We start from the raw sequence: 18,969 nt of genomic DNA on the forward strand, positions 1-18,969 counted from the left end.
ACGGAAAGGACTCAATTGATATCAATTTTCAAAATTAAGGACCATTTTGATACACTTTAGAAAACGAGGACCCATCTGAGACATTCGTACATAAAAAGGGATGTCGAAAAGGATTAAACCAAATTTATAATTCTTAACAAAATTCGTTGTTTTTATCATTTTTAATAAATTTCAACCATTTATATGTATGTATTAATTTTTTATTCACATTTACTGAATATATAACTTCATGTCTTGTGTAACATCCCAAAATACAGTAATAACCATAAATCAGAATTTAATTACATTTGACAATAAAACAATGCAGTCTTTACACTAAGATAACGAGGTTCAAAAGCCGAACGGCTTAAAGTACAGAACTAGAATGCAATTACAGTAGTATTGAAATTTCAGGACGAACGGTTGTACAAAATCAAATAACCGAACGTCAAAACTAAAAAGCTAACATCTAGAAATGACGAAAGCTCTAGGGCTCGGCTTTAACTTCCACTTCGACCAGATTTTCTTCTTCAATCACGTCCTCCAAAGTGGCCTCGTCTTCTGCTCACATCCACACGGATGATCATTGCAAAGACAGGACGAACGTACATAGACAATAGACAACACAAGGAAAAACGAAAGGGTAAGCTTATGTAATTTAATTCATACATCAACATATACATTTAACATTTCAATTCACCCAACATGTAACTTAACCTATAACATCACAAGAAATATATAACTAGACAGACCGTCCGGACTGTATGAATCTGTGTAGCTACAGGCGTCCCTGCACCCGAGTGGTGTAGTAACTGGGATACACTCAACAGCTGCCACTCGAGGTTAGTCCTATCCAAAGTACCCCTAAGGAATAAAACCTCCTCTCGTTCCCACACATGACCTACCCCCTCTACGTGAGGATGAGTACTCACGGAACATCAGGATGGACCAGCCAGCATTAGCATGCCCACAGTCATACTTTACCAAATTTCATATTCAATATATATGAGTCGTTCCTCCCTGGAACGCTCGTCCAAAATCCATCATCATATAATCACTCAAAATAAGGTTCACACTTTAAGATTTTACACTTTATCATCAATTTCATCTTTAGTTTTAGGGGCATAAAATAACGAACGTTCAGCCCTCTGAAGAACGAGGACGAACGTTAAGAAGACGGACTGGAAGAACTAAGAAATCTGTTACGGTCATTACTTTCTATGCGGTCAGTTAAATAAACAAACTCGTTTAGATGTACACTGGTACTTAAAGACATTTTCATTATGAAACCTTAGAATGGGTCCAATGTAAAGAGAAGAGTCAAGAATTTTTTTAAAACTATATTTGGAGTAATTCACATACGAAAGTCCGTTGCCAGTACATGAACGAACGTGAGGAAGGGAAAATATTATTATAATTGAACGAACGTTATTTTATCAAAGTTCGGTATTCAATAATACGAGCGCTTGGTATAAGACCGAGCACTACTTAGGACAAACGCTAGGTAGATGACCGAGCACCAATTAGGACGAACGCTTAGTATAAGACCGAGAGCTCATTAGGACGAACGCTAGGGATACGACCGAGCGCTTCTTATGACGTACGCTAGGTACAAGACCGAGCGTTACAAATTTTAAAGTATAAAGGTATTCGTATACCGCTAGGCTGAACCGAACGCTCAAACATAGCATTTCACAGGAGGACGCTCATTCTCGATTAGAGTTCTTTCCGAATGAAAGAATTCCATTTTAAGCCATTTACTAGAAAACCGAACGGTATAAGACCGTTCGATGATGAGCGTACATTATCAAAGTAAGAAATATCATATTCAGATTTTTCATCTATTCTAACTCAACATTTCTCATACGGTTCATATCTTATAATTTCATATCCATCATTAATTCACATACTTTATAGAATTCATATTAACAATTCATACTCTACAATAATCATCCATTTTTCCAATTCATACGTATCAATCAACGCATACCATATTCATTCATTCATAACAGCGATCATTCATACATATTCAATCAGCATATATCTCATGCATTCAGTCCATGACGAACGTTCATACAACATACAATATTAATTAAATTAAATAAGCTTCCCTTACCTGGATCAGTAGTGAACGTCCTAAGAGTGTGATTTTGACTCGTCCAACTATGGCTTTCTACCTTCAACGAGTTTCTTAAGTTCTTCAACTAAGTCTAACCAAAAGAAAACGCAAAGAAGTTAGTTTATACCCTTGCATGCAGCTGAATCTGGGTTTGCATGTAACTCAGAAAGGAGCGTCTAGAGGCGAGAGACTTACCTGTTTCAGAACCTGGATCTATTCGGTTCAGATTGAAGCTCATAACTCAGGGAATGCTCCTATGGTTTCTGAAACGTGATCGGAGAAGAGGGTGGTGAGTTACAGTAGAGAGAAGGTGGAGGTTTTCTAGAGAGAAGGTGGAGAATTCGAAAGATCAGGATTTTTGGAGAAGATGAGTGCATGCAGAGAGGGACGCGGATTTCAGAAAAGTCATTTTTGTTTAAAAACCAACGTCCGTTCTCTTGCTGACACTTGTCTTCCACTACTGATTTCAGAACGTTCCAAATTGACACTTGGCATACGTGCGTCAGAGGGGTTTTGGGTGCGTTTTAATGGCACTGAGCAGAGTTATTAGATGCATTAATTTGATTTGACAGATGGCTTACAGTTTAATTTTCCGAGGTCTTACATTCTCCCTAACTACAAAAATTTTCGTCCTCGAAAATTAAGACTTACCCGGAAATAAGTGGGGATACAAGTCCTTCATAGCCTCCTCCACTTCCCACGTTGAGTCACCAGTCTTTGCGTCCCACACCATCTTTACTAGACGAACGTCTTTCCCTTTGTAGTACTTGGTGCGGCTGTCTTCCAAACGAACTGGTTGCAACTCCAGCGTTCGGTCTTGGCGCAATTGAACGTCTTCCAACTCCAATATATGCGAAGGATTGGCTATGTACTTCCGGAGTTGGGAAACGTGGAATACTGGATGAAGATTTGACAGTTGAGGTGGTAAGGACAACTCGTACGCTACTGGTCCGATCTTCTTCAAGATTTGATAAGGTCCTATGAACTTGGGGGATAACTTCTTTGGACGAACGGCTCGGCCTACTCCAGTGATTGGGTTGAGTCTAAGAAAGACATGGTCTCCTGCAGCGAACTCCAAAGGTCTTCTTCGTCTATCCGCATAGGAATTTTGCCTGCTAAGGGACGTCTTCAATCTCTCTTGTATTAACTTCACCTTCTCGGTTGTTTGCTGGATAAGTTCAGGTCCGGTTAGCACGTTCTCTCCTTCCTGGAACCAACAAAGTGGCGTTCTGCACTTCCTACCATACAGAGCTTCAAACGGCGCCATTCCGATGCTAGACTGAAAGTTGTTGTTGTACGTGAACTCCACTAGCGGTAAGACTTCATCCCAAGCGCCTAAGTGATCTAGGACGCACGTCCTCAGTAAATCTTCCAGCGTCTGGATTGTCCTCTCAGATTGGTCGTCCGTCTGAGGGTGATAAGCTGAACTCATCTGCAACTTGCTTCCCAATTCACCTTGCAAAGATTGCCAAAACCGAGATGTGAATCTCGTGTCTCGGTCAGAAATGATGCTCGAAGGTACTCCATGCAGACGAACGATTTCTCTGATATACAGCTTAGCTAAGTTGGTCATCGACATCTTCAAATTGACTACCAGGAAGTGGGCGCTCTTCGTTAGCCGATCCACAATCACCCATATTGAATCATGATTTCTGACCGTGCGTGGTAGGTGGGTCACGAAATCCATGGAAATGCTGTCCCACTTCCATTCTAGAATTTCCAATTGCTGAAGTAAGCCGCCCGGTCTCTGGTGTTCAGCTTTCGCTCTTTGACAAGTCAAGCATGATGCCACAAAACGAGCGACATCACTCTTCATTCCAGGCCACCAGAACGATTGTCGGAGGTCTTGATACATCTTAGTCATACCAGGGTGTATGCTAAGACGACTGTGATGCCCTTCCTCCAAAATAATCCGCTTCAGCTCGCCATCATTAGGAACGCACGTCCTACCCATGTAGCGTAATAGGTCGTCCGTTCCAGCATTGAACTCCTTGGCTTGATCTGAACCGAGTGTACTCAAAATCTTCACCAGATCTTCATCCTCACGTTGCTTCATCTTGATATGGTCAAAAACATTGCTAGATATTCTAAGGTTACAGCATTTGATGCTGTTCGGTTCCAATTCGAACTGCAACCTTAGATCCCTAAAGCTCTCAACCAAACTAAGTTCCTTCACCATCATAACCGATACATGAACTGCCTTCCTGCTTAGGGCATCCGCTACTACATTAGCCTTCCCAGGATGATACAGCAATTCAAAGTCATAGTCTTTCAAGAACTCTAGCCAACGCCTCTGCCTCATGTTCAACTCCTTCTGATCAAATAAATATTTGAGGCTCTTGTGGTCACTGAAGACTTGGAATGTAGATCCGTACAAGTAATGCCTCCAAATCTTCAATGCGAAAACGACCGCTGCCAATTCCAGGTCGTGCGTAGGATAGTTTCTCTCGTGGATCTTCAATTGACGAGATGCGTACACTACCGCTCGCTTCTCTTGCATCAGTACACAACCCAAACCTTGGTGAGAAGCGTCGTAGTACACCTCGAACGGTTTGGCTGTGTCTAGAATAATCAGCACTGGAGCGCTCGTCAATTTGTGTTTCAGCTCTTGAAAACGTTCTTCACACCGATCGGTCCATGCGAACGATTGATCTTTCCTGGTCAACTGAGTTAGCGAAGCTACTATCTTAGCAAATCCTTCAATAAAACGTCTATAGTAGCCCGCGAGTCCCACAAAGCTACGAACCTCAGTAACCGAACGCGGACTCTCCCAATCCAACACCGCTCGTACCTTAGCTGGATCTACTGAGATACCTCCAGCCGACACCACGTGCCCCAAGAACTGAACTTCCTTCATCCAGAACTCACATTTTGATAACTTGGCGTATAACTCCTTCTCTCTCAGTACGCCAAGTACAATTCTCAAGTGTTCCTCATGTTCATTATGGGTCTTGGAGTAGATGAGAATATCATCTATGAAGACGACCACAAATTTGTCCAAATACGGCCTGAATATCCGATTCATATAATCCATGAAGATTGCTGGTGCGTTCGTCACACCGAACGACATCACTACATACTCGTAGTATCCGTAACGAGACCTGAAAGCAGTCTTCTGGATGTCTTCCTCCTTAACTCTGATCTGATGATATCCAGACCGCAAGTCAATCTTTGAGAACACTGTGGCCCCATGCAGTTGATCCAGCAAGTCATCTATCCTTGGCAGTGGGTACTTGTTCTTGATGGTCAGCTTGTTTAATTGTCTGTAGTCAATGCAAAGTCTGGAGCTGCCATCTTTCTTCTTCACTAAGAGAACAGGCGCTCCCCAGGGTGATACGCTCGGCCTGATAAATTTCCTGTCCATCAATTCTTCAATCTGATTCTTAAGTTCAACCAACTCTGCAGGCGCCATACGATATGGTTGAACAGAGATGGGTGCTGCCGTGGTCACCAAATCAATCGTAAATTCAACTTCGCGAGGAGGAGGTAGTCCAGGTATTTCTTCCGGAAAGACGTCCGGGAATTCATCCACGACCGATCGTCCATTACTGTTACTAGTGGACGATCGTTCTTGCCTCAAACTTCCGAGCTCCTGATCTTCATGCGTCATGATTAGGAAACAGCTGGCACCTTCCATGATGTCTTCCTTCAACTAACCGAGTGTCACAGAAAATTCTTCTTCATCTTCTTCTGGAAAGACCAATCTCTTAGCGCCACAGTCTATGAGAATGCGATTGGTAGTCAGCCAATCCATTCCTAAAATCACCTCCAAACCTTGAAGAGGTAAGCAGATGAGGTTTACTTTAAAATTACGCCCTTCCACTTCTACAGGACATCTGACGCACATAGTGGACGTCCTAACCTCGCCAGCCGCTGGGGTTGAACCACCAGATCGAACTGCATCTCTCTCACTTCTAAACCCAGTTTGCCAACGCACGCCTTCGAGATGAAGGAATGTGTTGCTCCCGAATCAAACAATACGCAGCAAGATCTACCATATACTAAGCATGTGCTGGTGATGAGTGTACATGAGCTTGCTGCCTCAGCGCCCGTTATTGCGTATACACGCCCAACCGCTTGGGCTCGTCCACCTCTAGGCTGATTCCTTCCAGCGTTCGGTGGTCTCATCACTGCCCGACCTCCCATATTGCACTCGCTTTCTAAATGCCCATTTCTTCTACAACGAGCGCAGAATTTTCCTCCTATCAGTTAAGGACATGACGAGCGGTAATGCGGCCCTTCGCACTGGAAACAAGTGACGTTTCCTTGTCCAGATTGTCCAACAGGAACCAGCGCTTGTGACCCACTTGCATTGGATGATTGATTTGGACGAGCGTACGGGGTTCTTCTCTGATTAACATTGCCCCTGGAGACGACCAGTCCCCTAACTGCTTGTTGTTGCTTCTTATGTTGTTCTGCTTCTGCCATATTCTTTTCCAATACTTTGGCCCTCTCAACCATTGCAGGAAATGACCGAATACACAGACTGGAAATCAACACCTTCAAATCACTCCTCAGCCCATTTTCAAATTTTCTGCATTGTCACTCCTCACTGGTAGCCATAGTGTTGAAACGAACCAAGTGCTTGAACTTGTTCGTATATTCAGAAACAAACATTCCTCCTTGAACCAGCTGCAGAAACTCTACTTCCTTGGCAAAACGAAGGGAAGTATTCTTCATAAAACTTGCTTCTGAATACTTCCCATGTAATGGGATTTTGGGCGTCCGTCAAGATTGCTCTCATGCTCGCCCACCAGTGGCTTGCTTCTCTAGTAAGTAGATATTCAGTGAACGCCAACCTGTTCTCGTCCGGGCATCTCTTGGCGTTGAAAATTCTCTCCATATCCCGTAGCCACTGATCTGCCTCGTCAGGAAGGCACTTTCCACTGAACTTGGTCGGGTGGTGTTGAAGGAAACTCTCCAAGCTCCACTCAGTCTGATGAGCAGCGTTGGAAGAGGAAGCCCCTGGCGTACCTCTGGTAGCAGCAATGATCTCCATTAGCTGTCTTTGCGTAGCTTCAGAGTTGGCGCGCGCGGCCTCCAAACTCTGCAGAGCAGCTGCGTTCTGCTGCATTAGGGTAGTATTCTGTTGTTGTAGTCTCTCAATGACTGTTTCCAACAACCTATCGTTGTTGGGAGCATCAGGTTCATTGGGTTGCGGTGGAGGAGGGAGTCTCGGTGCCATTTGTTCTCTGGATCAGAGAAAAACGAACGTTAGTTATGTTCAAAGAGTTGAAAAATAACTCATTAAACACAAAATAAGCACACAGCAAAAACACAGTGTACTCATAACCTACAGTGTCCTTAAAAGAACAAAACTGCTCTGATACCACTAATGTAACATCCCAAAATACAGTAATAACCTTAAATCAGAATTTAATTACATTTGACAATAAAACAATGCAGTCTTTACACTAAGATAACGAGGTTCAAAAGTCGAACGGCTTAAAGTACAGAACTAGAATGCAATTACAGCAGTATTGAAATTTCAGGACGAACGGTTGTACAAAATCAAATAACCGAACGTCAAAACTAAAAAGCTAACATCTAGAAATGACGAAAGCTCTAGGGCTCGGCTTTAACTTCCACTTCGACCAGATTTTCTTCTTCAATCACGTCCTCCAAAGTGGCCTCGCCTTCTGCTCACATCCACACGGATGATCATTGCAAAGATAGGACGAACGTACATAGACAATAGACAACACAAGGAAAAACGAAAGGGTAAGCTTATGTAATTTAATTCATACATCAACATATACATTTAACATTTCAATTCACCCAACATGTAACTTAACCTATAACATCACAAGAAATATATAACTAGACAGACCGTCCGGACTGTATGAATCTGTGTAGCTACAGGCGTCCCTGCACCCGAGTGGTGTAGTAACTGGGATACACTCAACAGCTGCCACTCGAGGTTAGTCCTATCCAAAGTACCCCTAAGGAATAGAACCTTCTGCCGTTCCCACACATGACCTACCCCCTCTACGTGAGGATGAGTACTCACGGAACATCAGGATGGACCAGCCAGCATTAGCATGCCCACAGTCATACTTTACCAAATTTCATATTCAATATATATGAGTCGTTCCTCCCTGGAACGCTCGTCCAAAATCCATCATCATATAATCACTCAAAATAAGGTTCACACTTTAAGATTTTACACTTTATCATCAATTTCATCTTTAGTTTTAGGGGCATAAAATAACGAACGTTTAGCCCTCTGAAGAACGAGGACGAACGTTAAGAAGACGGACTGGAAGAACTAAGAAATCTGTTACGGTCGTTAGTTTCTATGCGGTCAGTTAAATGAACAAACTCGTTTAGATGTACACTGGTACTTAAAGAAATTTTCATTATGAAACCTTAGAATGGGTCCAATGTAAAGAGAAGAGTCAAGAATTTTTTTAAAACTATATTTGGAGTAATTCACATACGAAAGTTCGTTGCCAGTACATGAACGAACGTGAGGAAGGGAAAATATTATTATAATTGAACGAACATTATTTTATCAAAGTTCGGTATTCAATAATACGAGCGCTTGGTATAAGACCGAGCACTACTTAGGACGAACGCTAGGTAGATGACCGAGCACCAATTAGGACGAACGCTTAGTATAAGACCGAGAGCTCATTAGGACGAACGCTAGGTATACGACCGAACGCTTCTTATGACGTACGCTAGGTACAAGACCGAGCGTTACAAATTTTAAAGTATAAAGGTATTCGTATACCGCTAGGCTGAACCGAACGCTCAAACATAGCATTTCACAGGAGGACGCTCATTCTCGATTAGAGTTCTTTTCGAATGAAAGAATTCCATTTTAAGCCATTTACTAGAAAACCGAACGGTATAAGACCGTTCGATGACGAGCGTACATTATCAAAGTAAGAATTATCATATTCAGATTTTTCATCTATTCTAACTCAACATTTCTCATACGGTTCATATCTTATAATTTCATATCCATCATTAATTCACATACTTTATAGAATTCATATTAACAATTCATACTCTACAATAATCATCCATTTTTCCAATTCATACGTATCAATCAACGCATACCATATTCATTCATTCATAACAGCGATCATTCATACATATTCAATCAGCATATATCTCATGCATTCAGTCAATGACGAACGTTCATACAACATACAATATTAATTAAATTAAATAAGCTTCCCTTACCTGGATCAGTAGTGAACGTCCTAAGAGTGTGATTTTGACTCGTCCAACTATGGCTTTCTACCTTCAACGAGTTTCTTAAGTTCTTCAACTAAGTCTAACCAAAAGAAAACGCAAAGAACTTAGTTTATACCCTTGCATGCAGCTGAATCTGGGTTTGCATGTAACTCAGAAACGAGCGTCTAGAGTCAAAAGACTTACCTGTTTCAGAACCTGGATCTATTCGGTTCAGATTGAAGCTCACAACTCAGGGAATGCTCCTATGGTTTCTGAAACGTGATCGGAGAAGAGGGTGGTGAGTTACAGTAGAGAGAAGGTGGAGGTTTTCTAGAGAGAAGGTGGAGAATTCGAAAGATCATGATTTTTGGAGAAGATGAGTGCATGCAGAGAGGGACGCGGATTTCAGAAAAGTCATTTTTGTTTAAAAACCAACGTTCGTTCTCTTGCTGACACTTGTCTTCCACTACTGATTTCAGAACGTTCCAAATTGACACTTGGCAGACGTGCGTCAGAGGGGTTTTGGGTGCGTTTTAATGGCACTGAGCAGAGTTATTAGATGCATTAATTTGATTTGACAGATGGTTTACGGTTTAATTTTCCGAGGTCTTACATCTTGTATATACGCTAGGATAAAATAAAACTGTGACTCTTGTGTGTGATTTATTAATTTTTCTCTATTTATAATTAATTTGTATGAATAAAAAATAAGTTAAATTATATCATTTGTTGTTATTTTTGTAAGAAAATCTTAAATAAGTTTTTTTTTAAATGTTTCAATTTTGTTTTTATTTTAAATTTTTGATGCAATAAAATTCTTTTCGTTAGTAATGTACTAATATTGACACTTCTACATAACACAATGCTTAACATGTAACACATTTAAAAAAGAAATAAAAAAAAACATATACTGACACGTGATATTTTATTGTGTGTACAAATTTGATTGCATTAGATTTTCTAAAATAGAAACCACGTTAAGAAACATAAAAAAGTGAGACCAATTTAAAATTTTCTGACAAAAATAGACACAAATAACATAATTTAACAAAAAAAAATAAGTGAAAAGGCAACTGAGAAGTGTGTATGATATAAATGAAGAGGTTGTGAAAATAGGATTTATAAATGAGAAAACGAGTTTAAATAGTTGATTAGATCTGAACTGCCACGTATCAATTCATGATTTATTTGTTTTTTAAAAATGGGATATAATTAAAAAAAATTAACTAAATTTGAGATTAAATTGAATTTAAAACATTAACACTCAAACATTACTATTATCATGTAATAGTTTTTTTTAAAAATTAAATTGAAATAAGCCATCTAAAAGGTAGCACGTTGGTGTGTACACCTCATTTATGTTTATAATTTAAAACAAGTTAGTACTAGAAAGAGAGAAAGAAAGAGAAAAGAGAGGGAAAAGGACAAGACGTGCATATTATGTGTGCGGCATTCCTATTTTAGATTCCATTTCTATTCTTCACATTCCATTATCGTATCTACCTCTTCTTCCTTGGTCTGCGAAGTTTCTTGTTTCCTCCAACTACCTCCTCCTTCTCTTTCTCTTTCTCTTTCTCTCTCTTTCAATTTCTCTTTTCGCTTTCTTCCATTCACACACAATGGGTCTTTGGGATTCCTTCCTCAATTGGCTCCGCAGGTAAAACCTCATTCTTGCAATACTATTTATTCATATTATGTATAATTCCATGTCATATTGATTGAGGATTTATGATTCAGATAGCCTTGTTAAAAGTTCAGCTTAGGTTAATTGATTAAAGGGTTCCTTTTCAAATCAGCCCTTACATGATTATGACTTTCTGCGTGTTGTGTCAGCTTGTTTTTCAAACAGGAGATGGAACTTTCCCTGGTTGGCCTTCAGAATGCTGGGAAGACTTCTCTTGTCAATTCAATTGCCGTGAGTTACTTGCTTGCTGCATTGCAATTTACTTAATTTACAAACCCTGAAATTCAATTTTGGCACAAAGTTTTGCTCTTGTGGCCTCGTTTTGACATTGCATTGATGTTTGGTTTTTGTTTACCTGCAGACTGGGGGCTACAGTGAGGACATGATTCCAACTGTGTGTATCTTTGTTTTATTTATTGCATCTTCTATTGATACATGTTTGAAATGGTTTTTGTTTTCCTTTGTATTGAAATCTAATTCTTGCTATTATTAAACCTAGGTTGGGTTCAACATGAGAAAAGTTACCAAGGGAAATGTCACGATAAAGCTTTGGGACCTTGGTGGACAGAGGAGGTTCCGAACCATGTGGGAGCGATACTGTCGCGGTGTCTCTGCCATTGTGTACTGTCTCTCTCAATGCTCTCTCTTTCGTATGTGTGTGTGTGTGTATATATATTAATGCGTGCAAGCATATGCTCATTCATATACTTGAATGTCTTTCATTCTGTTTTTTGAGTTTTGGCTTTGGATCACATGTTGCATATAGTATTAGACTAACTGGATATTTGACTGTATAGTTTTTACAGTAATGGTTCCCCCTTCCTCTTCTAAAGTTCTCAACAAACTGGCAAAAAAATATTTTTCTCCAACATAAGTTGAGTTAAACACATTGGCTTATGATTTTTTAGTACCCCAGGCTTTATACGTTTTCTTAATTTTCTAGTTTTTTTTAATTTTAAACAAGAAATTGTCTGCATTATGCAATTTCATTGTTTTTTTTTTCTAAATAGTGTCATTACATCCCATTTTACTTAACATGCTTCATATCGGTAGAGGGCTTTTTCTGGTTTCATGGAGAAGTTTATAAAGAATCAACAATGTAAATGACACCTCTGTCCTTCTCCTAAGGGGGCATTTGTTTCAAGGAATAGTAAGCTAGTTATTTTTGGGAATACGATGTTTTCATATCTGTTATAAATTTAAAAATAATTCCTGAGCATTATTAATAACCTGGCCAGTGAGACATTTATAACTCTTGCATTACTTCGTTTATTCCCATAATTAGGGATGGATATGCAGCTTTCCGGTTCATAAGCTACAACCACATTCTTCCTCCCAACCTTTTGTGAGAAAAGAAGTCCTACATTGGTGGAACTTAACTTGAGACTTCATTTTTCATGTTATAAAAGAAGCCTAATATTTTCCTAGGAATACATCGAAAAGTCTTTTTCTTTTCTTTTCTTTTGCTTTAGTGCTCAGAGAAAAATTAAGAGAGAATGTTAGGTTCCCCTTTAAGGTTCTTCTTGTATTTGTTTTTTCTATTTCTAAAAGAGAAGTTATCATTGTTTTCTCCTTGAGACTAGAGATAAGAGTATGTATTTTTTCTTTCTTTTAATAAAATTACATTCTTTGCCATTTATATATTTTGTTTCTTTTATTTTTATATTTTATTTCCTTTTAGTTGTGAATTCTTGTGCTATTATTATGATACCCAACACTTGAATTTTACCAAACATTCCCAGAAATGTTAAATGCTGGCCAAACAATCATAAACATATTTTTTTCTTGAAATGCTATATACCTTGAAACACAACAAACACAACGACCTCCTCCAAGATCTTTGAGGAGAGAAGGAAAATTTTAGAGGAGCCTACTCTTATAATGATTACCTATACTATTCTTTTAAGTTTATTTAAGCTATCAGGGAAAATACTCGGGAACAGTTTTTATTTAGGTCTCTAATAGGTCTCCTCTAACAAATAGACTTTAGGATTTAAGTGTGGAAAATTTTTATTTCACAACTGCATTTGCTGAAACATAATTTGTTATGAGATGGTATTATTAAGAACTAAAATCCTGAATTAATTCAATATGATGTTCAATCATCCTTGAAGTATTATTCATTAGGAAAGACTCAGGGTATTGTCATTTATATTGCTTAGATCTCTAACAAGCTAGAATAGAGGATACGAACCCCAAAAGCATTTTTTATAATGTTATATTCCTTCCTGTTTATTTTTCAAACACAGAATGGAAAACTTAATTCTTTATTTTGTCATATTGTGTTATTTCCGATTATCTAATGGAAGACTGGTCATGCATGCTTCATCTTGTGGAGTGTTATTATTATATATATCCCTTTCAAGTTATTTGAAGTGTCCATCATCGATGCTTCTACTCTTCTTTTCCTTTCATTAATGGATGCAAAGACAGGTATGTTGTAGATGTTGCTGATAGAGATAGTGTTCCTATTTCTCGAAGCGAATTACATGAGCTGTTGACAAAACCTTCTTTGGGTGGGATTCCCTTGCTTGTTCTCGGAAACAAAATTGACAAGTCAGAAGCTCTTTCTAAGCAAGCATTGGTTGATCAGCTGTAAGCTCTAGAACAAACATTGTCATATATACACACAACACACATATATATTGAAATTTGTCTTGATTCGTTGTGTAACATAACATGCATTTTCTTCGTGGGTGATTTCAGAGGACTTGAGTCAATAAAAGAAAGGGAGGTATGCTGCTATATGATTTCATGCAAGGACTCCGTAAACATAGATGTGGTCATTGACTGGCTCATCAAACACTCAAGAACTGCAAAATGATCTTTGGTTTGACCTGTATTTCACTTTTTGTCAAAGTGCAACATGGTAGAATACATTTTCCTTAATTTTTCTTAATTAGTTGTGGCTCGAGTTTGTTTCTAGTTATCAAACCAGGTCAAATCTTCCATGGAACATCCTATGCCGTCAACCAATTAGTTGGTCTTGTACATTTGTTGTGGTTTTTATTTTTAATAAAATGAAGTCCAGCAATCTTATTTTGTCTGGAAAATTGAATACTAGTGTTTTTCTTATGTGGGGGGAAAAGCTTTTAATAAATGCTTTCCAAATAAAATGTATTCACCATTTGAAAGAGTCCCAACATTCAAGACTAATTTGTCTTTAGAAATTGAAAGTAGTTTGCCTTTTTGGTAATTTGTTTTCCATTATATAGTTTTAGCTTGTGTTTGCTTTTGGGGTGAATTTGAGTAGATTTAAGAAAAAAGTGAAATGAAAATTGTGTTTAGATTAAGGAAAAGATGGTAGATTTGAAATGAAATAAGAGGAAAGTTTATTGAAAAATAGGGAGTTATGTGATGAGATAGATGTGATAAATTAAAAAAGTGTTTTAATTGATAAAATGATAAGATCACCATTTAAAAGTAATTTAAATTAAATTGTAAATAGTATAAATTATATTATAATGAAATGTGGGTGATTGTTTAATATGAAAAAATTAATATTTTTAAAAATGGATTAAATTAAAATATGATTTTTAGAAATGAAAATGAAATAAAATTTTGGAGATTAGTTTAAATAAAATTAAGTAATAATTTAACTTTGTGAAATTATTTTAAATTGAGATGTGATTGTTTAAAATTAAATATAAATTAAATGGGAGTGAGTTAGTAGTACAAAGACTCACAGATTAGTGATGTTCAAGATTTGCAGCCCAAGTGAGCCGTCAATGTTAACAGATGCCCTTTCGATGGCTTGCTATACTGCTCCGACAAACCACTTACTTAAATATGTGATTATTTTAATATAAATACAATTATATGTTTATATATTTTTTCTCTACACAGTTTTCTCTCTTCTCTCACAAGTCGTACTCTATGTGTAAAAATAGGTCTTATGGGAGTATTTATTTTGTTATTTAATTAAAAATAGATTTTCCATCTTTAATAATATACAATTATTTGATGTAAAACTCATTAAATGTTATGTGTTAAGTTAACTACTTCAGTGGATTATAGTTATAGTTTTGATAATAATTAGTGTAATGTTCCAAATATAGTATAAATACTGTAATAGAGTTATCACAAAATCAATAAAACAAGAACAATTGACAGATAAAAAATATAAAGTTAATACAGTCATCATGATAACTATAATAAAATTTTATATACAATTTAACATCTAATTCAAAACTATATAATTCAAACAACTAAGGAACTAAGTATCTGTTGGTTCTTCCTCTAGGGCTTACTCCATGACTCGTCGTCCTCTGCTCACACCCACCAAATGATCATATCCAAGAAAGTAGTACAAGAACATATAACAAAGCATAAACAAAAAGGATAAGGTAGATAAACAAGACAATTCATATATATTATATTACAAATTCATACATTAGTCAAAAAAAATAAACCATAACAATTTGTTCATCCTATACATGTCATAACCTAGACAAGACTCATTCGGATTAGCTATGAATGTCGAACTATTGGTGGTCTTTGCACTTCTAATGGTAATACAGTTCGCTTAAACCAAGCTACCATACAAGATTAGTCCATTTCAGTTGCCTAGGACCATGATCAAATCCTGTAGACAAGAACCTCCCATTACTCTCACCACATGACTTACCCCTCTCTAATTGAGAATAGATGATCATTAGAGTTCGGAATAGACCACCAGTCCAAAGCTCCATACATTCATACAACAACAACAACAACAGGCACGACCATGTAACCTCTCCACGAGTCATGAAATTACGTCCATCAACCATACTTCAAACGCATACATATAACCTCAAGAATAAACCATCATATAATACAACAGATACTTCTACTCCATCATCAAAGTATTATCATAGTTCAAAGTTACTAGAAAACAAAGAAAGAAAGAAAACATGTTCTGGATTGGTCGCTCAGCGCCCAAGCTCGATATGCGAATATAGAAATAGTGGGTTTTGCTCGCTCAGCGGCTACATTCGCTTAGTGAGACTACATAATTTTGCATCATCAAATCTACAGAGTTTGCACCCTTCAACCCCTCGTGACCTATCCTATGCATCTTTCCCAACTTCTAACACTCTTAGATTGTATTCTAAACTAGAATTGACCTAACCAAACATATCTAAACCAACCTAAACTCGTTTTAAAACTAGTTGATCACAAGATTCCATTCTAAGATTAATCAAAACCTCACTTTAGAGACCCAAATTGAATTTCACAAGTTATAGCTTATTTTTAAACAACTTAATGACTCCAACAAATCACAAATGACTTATCAACACCCTCTAAAATGATCATTTATACACATAACTAAAAATTCAAAATCTCAACATGAAAAACCTCCAATTTCGCCAAAAACATCTACAAACTCATCCTATAAACAACACTAACCATTTTACGCTAAACTTTTCTCGTTTGACAGCTTAGACAAGTCCTAATAAGTCTCCTAACACACTCTCGACTGTCAAACACAGTCCTCACTGCCTACCTCAAATTCTCACTAGTCAAAACCTCATTTTTACACTAAATATACCTCTAAATTCAACAATGACACCCTTACATATTTCATACCAGATTTCTTTCAATTTAATGCTTACAAGTCTAAAATGACCTCAAAACAACACTTAACCAGTTACTTCATCACTCCAACACTCACTTATAAAATTCACCCATTAAAACCCATATTTTTGACCTTAAAACCTAAACAAAAAGACCCTTCTATAAATCAATCACTTTTCATTCAATTCCAAGCATTAGAATAACTTCATTACTCATAATTCAATACGGTTTTACATATCACAAACATACAATTCCAACATATCAACAAAACATGATCAAATCCTCAATTTCATAAAATCTTCATATAACTAAACATAAACATTTCTCAAAGTTTACTACAATACATAGAAATACAAATTCTTCTAACATAATCACAAACTAAAACAAAGGTTCTAGCTTTTGTTACCTTAGAAAACTCCTACAGCTCTAAAAACCACCAGTCGTTGCTTTCACCACAAAGAACTTCTATAACACTTACAAATCACCGATTGGTGTTTAAAGATAGAATCAAGGAAGAGAAGTTCTTGACACATGCAAAACATATTTTGCTTTGGCATGATCATGAACCGAAGATACCAAGAAAAAAAAGTAAAAACTTATTTGTTCTAAATAGTGAATTAATCGGGTAGATTAGTAGACCTTGTCGTAAGGATCGCCTGACACCTCCTAATCGTCAAATAGATGACTTAGGAGTAAAAAAATTTAGAGAGATGGTAGAGAGGTTAAGAGAATAGTGTTTTAAAGAGATAAACAATGTTTTAGGTAATGAGACAAGTTTAAGAATTTCTATTTATATTATTAACTTATTTTAAAATAAAATATTTGATCTCATTATTTTAATACACTTATATACTCTCATACTTTATTTTCTAGATTCTTATAATTAACCGGGATTATTTTGGTTATAGTTATAAATAAATTTGGATTAAGTAATGTTAAAAATACTTTTTTTTTCTAAAAGAAAAGTAACTAATGAATATTTAAACTATTGTTTTTGAATAATTATAATTTTTCAATGTTAGATAAATTTTTTTTATTAAACTAAAAAATTAAATATCAAATTAGAATAATATTAGTAAAAATAAATAATGCCTATAATTTTCTATTATTGTTAAAAGATAAACTTTTCTTAGATGCTATTTCAATTTATTAAAATAGAATTCTTAGAAAATCATTATATATTAAATATTTTAAAAATAAAGATTAAAATACTATTAACAATTAGTAGAAGATATTACATTTTAAATTCTAGGAATTTAGAAAATAAATTTTAAAATATAAATATTACTTTTTATTTATTTTAATTTTATATATTATTTTATTTCACTGTTATATAAAATGAATCTACAAAAAGAAATTTATAATATATGAAATTATCATTTAATTTATGGATATTTGACTCAAATTCTGATATTTAAAATATTATTTTTTAATAATTTAAATTTAAATTTTATAAATATTTCATAATATAATACAAATATGAATTATTTTTATCTTCCTATACATATTGAAAAATACATCAAATTAAATCTATAAATATGATAATTTTTATTACAACTTATTATATTATGGACAAACATGTTTTTCAAAATTATATATAAAATAAAATATATGATATATTTTATTTAATTAATAGATTGATCAATTGATTTAAAATAACATTGATATTTGTCTTCTATTATTATATTTTTAATACATGTATAAACTAATTTATATAATTTAACATTAGAGGTTCTATTAGTTTCGATTATTAAAGATATTCATCCTTTCAAAAAATCGGACCGTTAGGAGGAACAATATTGAAATATGAATTAAACTTAAAGCCTTCCAAAATATCTGCAAAGTTTTCGAATGACATGCATATGAACAAGTAAGCGAATAAATATAGGAATATACAGACAGAAGTTCAGCATTGAATTCTTTAAGAATAGCATACCAATTCATTATTCTTGTTCACTTTGAAGTGTGCAACATCATCGTCAATATAGTCTCTCATACTATATAATGTATGTAAACGAATTTTATTACAAAAAAAAATGAGTTTTCTTCAGAATATTTTTTTTAATTCTAAATTATAAAAACTTAAATTCCATCTTATTAACCTTTTATTTTTTTTATGGATGACATGAATATCTTTCTCAAATTGATATTATTCTTTCTACTTACTTTTTAAATGCTCTTGAACATTACCCAGCAGAAAGAAAAATTAATGCAAATGTCTAGAAAATCATTAAAATATAATTAATTACAATTCTTTCTATAATAAAGATTAACATATGTAATCCTGAAAATAATAGTTAACTACCATACCAGCATGATCCTAATTTAGCCAACAATAAATTTCAAAACAACATCTAAATTGTAATCAATAAATTATTTAAAACACAATAATTGCAATTCATCCTTCCACAATGATAACCAATGTATAACAATTACTTGTAAT

The 18,969-nt window shown here is 35.7% G+C and overlaps 1 protein-coding gene across 1 annotated transcript; it reads left to right on the forward strand.

The window, feature by feature from the left end:
- The first annotated feature begins 10,713 nt into the window (after nucleotides 1-10,713).
- LOC124821628 (ADP-ribosylation factor-like protein 8c) lies at nucleotides 10,714-14,033 on the forward strand. The gene is made up of 6 exons (XM_047293545.2): nucleotides 10,714-10,943; nucleotides 11,120-11,201; nucleotides 11,332-11,364; nucleotides 11,470-11,591; nucleotides 13,404-13,565; nucleotides 13,677-14,033. The coding sequence occupies exons 1-6, from the start codon at nucleotides 10,906-10,908 to the stop codon at nucleotides 13,792-13,794; spliced, it is 555 nt and encodes a 184-aa protein (XP_047149501.1). The 5' UTR covers nucleotides 10,714-10,905; the 3' UTR covers nucleotides 13,795-14,033.
- The last annotated feature ends 4,936 nt before the right edge of the window (nucleotides 14,034-18,969 follow it).

Source organism: Vigna umbellata, chromosome 1 (assembly GCF_029865625.1).
Source record: "Vigna umbellata cultivar VRB3 chromosome 1, Vumbellata_1.0, whole genome shotgun sequence".
In the NCBI taxonomy this organism is placed as follows: domain Eukaryota; kingdom Viridiplantae; phylum Streptophyta; class Magnoliopsida; order Fabales; family Fabaceae; genus Vigna; species Vigna umbellata.